This window comes from Trachurus japonicus, chromosome 10, assembly GCF_045865225.1.
Source record: "Trachurus japonicus isolate A0001 chromosome 10, Traja_1.0".
NCBI classification, from domain to species: Eukaryota; Metazoa; Chordata; class Actinopteri; order Carangiformes; family Carangidae; genus Trachurus; species Trachurus japonicus.
The window spans coordinates 17,789,806-17,797,412 of record NC_140916.1 but is presented as its reverse complement, the minus strand read 5'-3'; the positions used below and the strand labels follow the sequence as shown (position 1 = coordinate 17,797,412).

At 38.2% G+C, this 7,607-nt stretch overlaps 1 protein-coding gene across 4 annotated transcripts in view; it reads right to left on the bottom strand.

Annotated features, from left to right (window-relative positions):
• Nucleotides 1-2,720: 2,720 nt before the first annotated feature.
• The window catches only part of pcdh11 (protocadherin 11), a 128,141-nt gene continuing 123,254 nt past the window's right edge, over nt 2,721-7,607 (bottom strand). For 3 of the 4 annotated variants that reach the window (XM_085789692.1, XM_085789695.1, XM_085789693.1), the window contains one exon: nt 2,721-7,118. In XM_085789692.1, the coding sequence (XP_085645818.1) occupies nt 6,655-7,118 (464 nt within the window). In that variant the 3' untranslated portion in view covers nt 2,721-6,654. The remainder of the gene's footprint in view (nt 7,119-7,607) is intronic. The other variant, XM_085789694.1, reaches the window with a different exon arrangement.

The following is a 7,607-nucleotide window of genomic DNA, read 5'->3' as shown; positions in this document are numbered from 1 at the left end:
ATCTTTGAGTGGAATTTTCTTTGTGTGTACACTCGGCCGTCCCTTGGATGTCGTTGGCATGTCTCCGAAGCAATTTTCTCAACTATGAATTATTCACCAGATATTATTCCAAAGGTCATCTTATAGTAATTAGTACCCTGCTGTTGACTAAACAGCCTCAAGGTACCTGATGGCCAGTTTAATTACAATTTGAAATGAGTGTACTGTTTGACAATCTCTATATGTTCTCCTGACACTTGAACAGATGACACCTTGAGAACTAAGTAGGCTTACAATAAGTTGGCTTGTTAGCAGATGGGGATGGAGGGTGTGGGGCGGGAAGGGAGGAGAAAGGAAACAAGCACTGTGCGCCCTGTTAAGATCACAAAATCCTTACTGTTCAAATATGCAGTAATTACTGAAAATGCAGATTGGTGCAGTTGGAGATGCATGTGTTTTGACAGTGCGGACATCCTCGGCACTGTCACCGTCTCATTATTAGCCAATTACCATGGAAAACTAATGGGGCAGGTCACAGCCGGCTCTCTTAAGGAGACTGGGGACTGAACATATGCTGAAGATGTGGCAAGATGACAGAGTCCAGAAAACCTTTGGCACTTTACGAGGTACATGACGTGGCTCTTTGTGTTGTGCAAATTAGGAGTCAGTGCCGAGAGATCCTGTCATGTCCTGTTGTTGTGAACATCAACCCCTGCACTATACTGTATGTTTAGGTTTCCTCTCTGAGGGATTGTATGTATTCATAAGAGAAGAGTGGGTAAAGCATTAAGCCAAAAGGGCCTCAGGTAGGATACATAGCCCAGGGGGATTGTCAAGGCTGTTGCAGAGTTTGCCTTCGAGGCATCATAGCTCTCATGGATGGATGGATGGATGGATGGGTTCATGGGAGGATGTGTGAATATATTTATAGAGACACTGTCCAGATGTATTACAAAAAATAGCCAAAGTTGCTTAAAATACAATGAAATAAAATCAAATAATATCACATATTGTAATATATTTCTAATATTTCAGCTCTCTATCTCCTCTGCTATGAGGCCAAATGGCCACAGGGTATTACTGAAGATGCTTGGAGATCATGATCCATAGTGAATTCAAAGTAAATCAAAGCTGTCATTCTGAGCAGCCAGAGTAAATGAATGAACAGATATATATATATTTTCCCTACTCCTGGCTTAAATTTAGATTTACTTCTTGGCCTTAGAACCAAAAGACTGAAATTAAGGGTTTATTGTGTTCTATCGATTTTCCTCTGAAATTTATAGGCATCTTCCTAGACTCTATGGCCTATGCTGATATGATAATGGCTGGACAGTCTAATGAGTAGAAGAGCGACCTGGTGACGGGAAGCACATTGATTTGTATTGTTGGAACAATTCAAAATTGGAGGAATTGATCGGGGAGCACTCTGCCCTTCCTAAACAGAGAACATAAAAGTGCCCTTTAGTCTCTTGTGCTACATTCAATCATTAGTTTAATTGACCACATAAACTTTAGGTATGAGCCTTTTGACATACATAATTTAAGAGTTTGACTTTTATGCAGATGAATAATCTAAACTTTTTCTAAAATTCTCACGACTACAGTACTACTACTACTACTACTGCTGCTGCTGCTGCTGTTGATATAATGTTTAAAAACCAAATAATTGTCTTAATTATACATTTCTTCTGTAAAGCAGTGCCCTTTGATGTTTGTTGTATAATCATGATTTGTTTGGCCCTTTACTCTACAAAGTCAGACATGAATTTGCATAATATGGGATGGAGGAAAGCACTGAATTTGGTTTTGCAGACCACAGTTTCCTCATCTTTGTTCAGTCTCATTCACTAGTATTTTCATCAACTGTCAACTGTTTTCACTGAAACTATCTGACCAACACCAAACAACAGACAAGTCAGATTAGTCACTAGCTAATGAACATCAATTTTAGTAGCTAAAAAAAACAAAACAAACTTGATATTTCTGGTACGTGATCCTGGAGACCAAAGAGTAAACAATGTAGATTTTTTTTATTTTTATATAGATTTTTATGATTACCACAACTCAACTTTAAATCAATGTTAATGTTGCTGCATGACCACAATCTCTTTTTCAGTTGGACATTTCAGATGCTTACAGTTGTACACACTATTAAGTAGTTGGGGAAATTTTAGTGTCCAGGAACACTAGAGACCTATTTGATTTAATATAAATGTAACAATATCCTGAGCCTGATCACTAAATAGAGTGAAAGATGATGGGATATTTCCTTTGTATGGCACTGAGGCATTAGTTTTAATCATGTCTAGTATTACGTGCAATTTGTCAAATGTATTCGTGAAAAATGAAATGGGAAAAAAAATATAATGAATACAAAGCATCTTTAACTTTCAGTTGCCTCTGATGAGGAGACATGCAGTTATGTTGAGTGTGACAGCTACTTCATGATATTTATATGTTTCCTTAATATGGATTACATTTTTTTCCCCCCTTTTGCCATAAATATATACGTATATGCCATAGGGTAAATTCTATCTCCAGCAACATTCATTTGCTGAATTTATGAAGGTGAAATGCCATATCCAGTTTGATGGGTCTTATATCATTACCTTGTAATTGCAATTATTATACTGTAATACGGTGACAGTATGCACTCATGTCACATAGTATATCTTCAACATGACAATACTCTCAGAAAAATCTAATCAAACAACAGTGCAAAGTGAAGGACAAGCATATACTTTGAGGACTCAATATTTAATGGCTCAAGTAAAATTCAATGACAAGAAAAATCATTTCACCATATCGAAGGTCTTTTTTTCATAGATTTAAATGGAATATTTTACAAAGGCATGACAACACAGACTGTATAGCTTTAACTGACCAATACAGATTCGCTGGCAAGCATTGAAGCCTTCTATCAAAGCAAACTTGACCTGACTCACTGATGACTAATTTACAAGCATATACTTAAGTCTTATATCATATTTTGATATAGTTTTTTGTACAAGATACATTTGTGTACATAAAATATTCTGGCAAGGTGCATGCCAGTATACACATATGTGCACACACACGCACACATACACACATTCATACATGCAAGGAGACACACACATTCCCCCCTCACAAACATACAACATCACCTATAAACACATTCAAACACACTCTCATCAATATTATGCATATGTATCCATTTACATTACAACAGAGATTGTCATCTCATCCCTTCTAATGCTTTCCTTTTTTCCTTTTTTGAATTCCAGTAATTCCTCTAGCTTTTCGTCTTTACTGTATGTGTCTTTCCAGTTTGTAACCATTATTACTGGTTCTTAGGGGCACTGCTATGTACAGTTTAAAATCCAGTTTACCTGAAACGATAGATATTTGTGTGTACGTGGAGGCATAAATGGTACTCACATTTCACAAAGTTTGAATGTGTACACTGTGTAACATTTGCTTTGTTCCATAAGACAGACAAACAGGTAGAGCAGTAAACATCAATACTGACATTGAATGTAATGGTGGGTACATGACCTACACAGGTAAGTGTCAAATACACCTTGTGAAAGTCCAGAGTTCATGCAAAACATGACACAGATTGGCAATGGCAATCATGACACACATTTGAATAGAAAACTGTTGAAAATAAACAAATTTGTCAGTGTTGAGTATAGTATCTTTACTATTTCTATTGTCAGGGCATTGGGAATTAGAAAACTATGTAGTGAGAGCAGAATCATGCAAAGTGATAACCTGTGATCACTCTTAACATTTTTGTCTTTTTCATTGTGTTTTGTGAAAGATGAAAACATTTGATACAGGACAGTTTTCAGCAGAACCTCATCCAAAATAAAATAAAATAAAATAAAAGTAAAACCTGGCGAACATTCATATGATATGCTCTCTGTTTTCAGAAAATAAAATCAATTTTAAAACACTGATACGTTTGCTTCTAAAAGGGCATATGGTAAAACAGACTGTAGGCAAAATAACTTGTGTTGGTATCAAAAGCAACATCCTACAGATGTACATTCATGCAGTTATTATACTGTTCCCTCTCAGACTTCTCTTTCAATTATGCTGCTGCAACATTACAGTACGTATGGGTTATGTAGGCAGAGTAAGTTAAAATACAGTGCGAGTTACAGATAGGTAATATTGTGCTTCCTGTACACATGTGATTGTGGAAATTTGTTTAAACAATCACAGTTTTATTACAGTGTGACAGTGTATTATCCCTTACGTTGTCCATAGACAATCTCTCCCTCCATGATTTGAGGAAGGGCGCAATTTCCTTTGTCATATTTATAAGTACTCCAACAGCAGACAATGTTCATTTTTTCCTTACTGTTAACAAATAGGAGATGTTCTTTAAAAGCTAATAGCTGTTTTTCTGTTTTTTTTAAAGATCCAACCAGGAATTAATTTGCCCTACTTATTCAAGTGATTGTAAACTGAGACTGACTTGTGAGGATTTGAGGCAACTTTTTGATCACATATCACAAGTGTTGTATTTGCATCTGTCAGATTGATAAAATTCCAATTTTATGTGACATCATGTATGTCTCCTTCTGATTAAATATGCATTGTTTATACCATTTGGTGATACATGTCTGTCCTAAGAAATAAGATGAAAAATGATGGAGGAAAAAAAAAACTCTGAGTATTAGTAAATGAGCTGGAATTGGATTCCCAAACAGGGACATTTTCATCAACAAATGTTTGTAGGAGGATTTATTTAAGTTGCTTGTTTTGTATTAGATTCATTTTCGTAATTGACTCGGGTGAAATTGAATTGTCCCTTCCAGTGTCCTTGACACACTGTTCCTTAAGTGATCATTTTACTGAGTCTCAGATATATCCTCTTTATAAGTCCTGACCCCAAGTATCGGAGAGAATAGGTGTGGTAGCTAAGAGCATGCAAACACAATTTGCTTTGCGCCTTCCCACGAGAATGCCACATTGCATTATAGATTTAGGCCTGTTCCCAATTTGCAAGATGGTACGACAAAATGAATCGCATGAATCATATACCTGATGATGTAGACACCTGGCTTGGATGTTACTGGAGAGAAAAATGGGTATCAGCAAAGTCACTTATTGCTGTAGCAATAGATTATACTGCACCCAATCTGTTACAGCAGAGTTAGTCTGAAGTACTTATCATCATCAGTACGATTTACACACACAGGCAGTGATGTGGTGTGTGTGTATGATGAGACCATGGTGAGGGGCAGCCTGCAGGAAGGTCTTTTCAAATAGTTTGAATTCCTATTCTTATGATAACTGCAAAATAACATTAACATCAATAATTCAGCTAGACTCAGGACCCTGAAGAAATCCTTGCACTGGTCTATTATTCTGGTGTCAACACAGTAAAAACGGATTAAACAGCCAAACCGAACTGTATGAAAACACTAAATGCTAATTAATAGCAAGCAATAGGAGTTGCTATTAATGGTATATGTATGGGAAGACAGGGAGCATGTAAAGCTGTTAATTCTGAGCACCTGTCACCTTTTTCATTACCTTAAAACATGCAAAGTACATGTTACTGGCTAGCCAAGAGAGCCATTCCGGACCTACTAACCACAATGAGGGTCGACACTGAGATCACACATCAAAGTAATTAGACTGAGAATTTCATAATTGGCTCCATAGCTGTTATTATGTGAGAGTTTCTGAGCAAAACATGAGAAATAGAAACAAAGGGAAGGAAACAAAGAGTATGTCTCCAAAGCACATCTATGTGCACTTTCCAAGGCTACGCTACTGAAATAAAGCTAGGAGTGAATATTGTCTAGAGTGGGCAGAGATGTCACAACCACCATGGAGATCATCCTAGGCATATGTGTATGTGTGTGTGTATGGGCAGGAGTTTGTTTTTTTTCCTCCATTATATTTTGTGAGCAGGTCCACTGTGAAAATGTAGAATGCAAAAGATTACCGGTGCTGTCTACCATTGGCCTAGTTATGTTTAGTAGACTTTTTTTTTTATCCTTCTGCAGTCCCCTGACCAAAATAGACTTCTGAAACACGTTCAGGCAAGACAAAAGAAACATCTTCCACCACCAAAGGAGTTTGTGCTGCGTGTTTTACAGAGCAATACTTCACTAGAACTTGAACAGAAACACCATCCACCCAGAGCTCATAATTAACATTTAGCCCAATTTAGCTCACTCCACACAAAGAACTGTATTTGCATTTGTTTCTGTGCAAGGAAATGGTCTTTTAGGGCACAGTTTCACTAAGCTGAGCTCAAGGAGCTTAAAGCATACATTGCCCTTTCTTATCACTAAGCAAACATCACCAAACTGAAAGAAAAAATGATCTTCTTTTTTTTTTTTTTCCTGTGATGGAACTACTTTGGTATAGAACTACCTTTTATTTATTCTACATGGGTCTGCTGTGTTAAGACTTACATTTCCTTTAAAATGCTTAAGATGTCAGACTGATCCCATATGATTTTGTCTGACAACAACATCATCATGATCGAATCCATGTTTTAGATGTCTTCATTAGTAAAACTGAGCTGGAGCTGGTCAAAGTTATTCAAATTATGCATACCTCCATTCGTACGCATACATACTAATCACAAGTCACTGACAGAACGCCATCAGTGGATGGAGTCACATGTACGACAGGCCATTGAAGATCTGTCTTTTACTCTTACAACTGGTGCTCATGTAAGAAAGAGCTGCTGCCCATGCTGGTGGGCGTCTGCTGCCCGGGGGAGGAAAAGCTCGCCAGGGGGATGACCTTGACAGGGTCCTCCTTCTTACTACTGCAGTGTCTATCCAGGGTGTTGTAGAACTGTGGTCGGTTGATCCCTTTGTCTAGTTCATCCTTTTTGGGCACAGATCTGCCCAGGGTATGGCGGCCATCCATGAGCCCCATGCCTCCCATGTTAGCTTTGGCTCCCCGGGCACAGCTCTGCTGGAAGCCAAAGGAGGGGAGGGTACCGGTGATGGCAGTGGTAGTAGGGGTGGAGGTGGGGCTGTTGCTGCCAGGACTCTGGAACTGGGCCAGGGCTGGGGGCATCCAGCAGCTGTCGGAGTGGCCCAGTATCAGACACTCCTGGGTACAGGTCTCAGAGGCCTCGGCCAAGGCTTTCTGCAGGTTCACCTCGATGGCTTTAGAAACAGAGAGAAAGAGGAAAAAGAAGAAAACAACACAGTTAATCCATCAGGTCAGAACTTACAGAGGGTGCAGCTGAAATGCCATGGTTTTACCAGGGTGTTGTAGAAATATACCACAAGTGCTAAATGAACTCATGAATCATTATGTAAACAGAAGACAGTTGTCGTCTTATCAGTGGTTGACCCACAAAATGTCAGCCTTTTAGTGAAATGAAAGTCAGTGATAAATGTTTCATTTCATCTTGTAATGAGAAAAACACCAGCAGAGCATTTAATTTCCATTGGTATTCCCGTGACTCCGTCTGTTTACCTACAATATGCAATGAATTCCCTGTAGCTTAATTAGAGTTAGAAAAAAATGTCTTGCTGTTTGTGTCTCGGATTGGCTTTACCGTATTAAATATTTAATGAACATCTTAACAAAGCATTGTTTATTTTAGTCACTGTCAATGTGGCATACCTTAAATCCTTTTGATCTTTCAG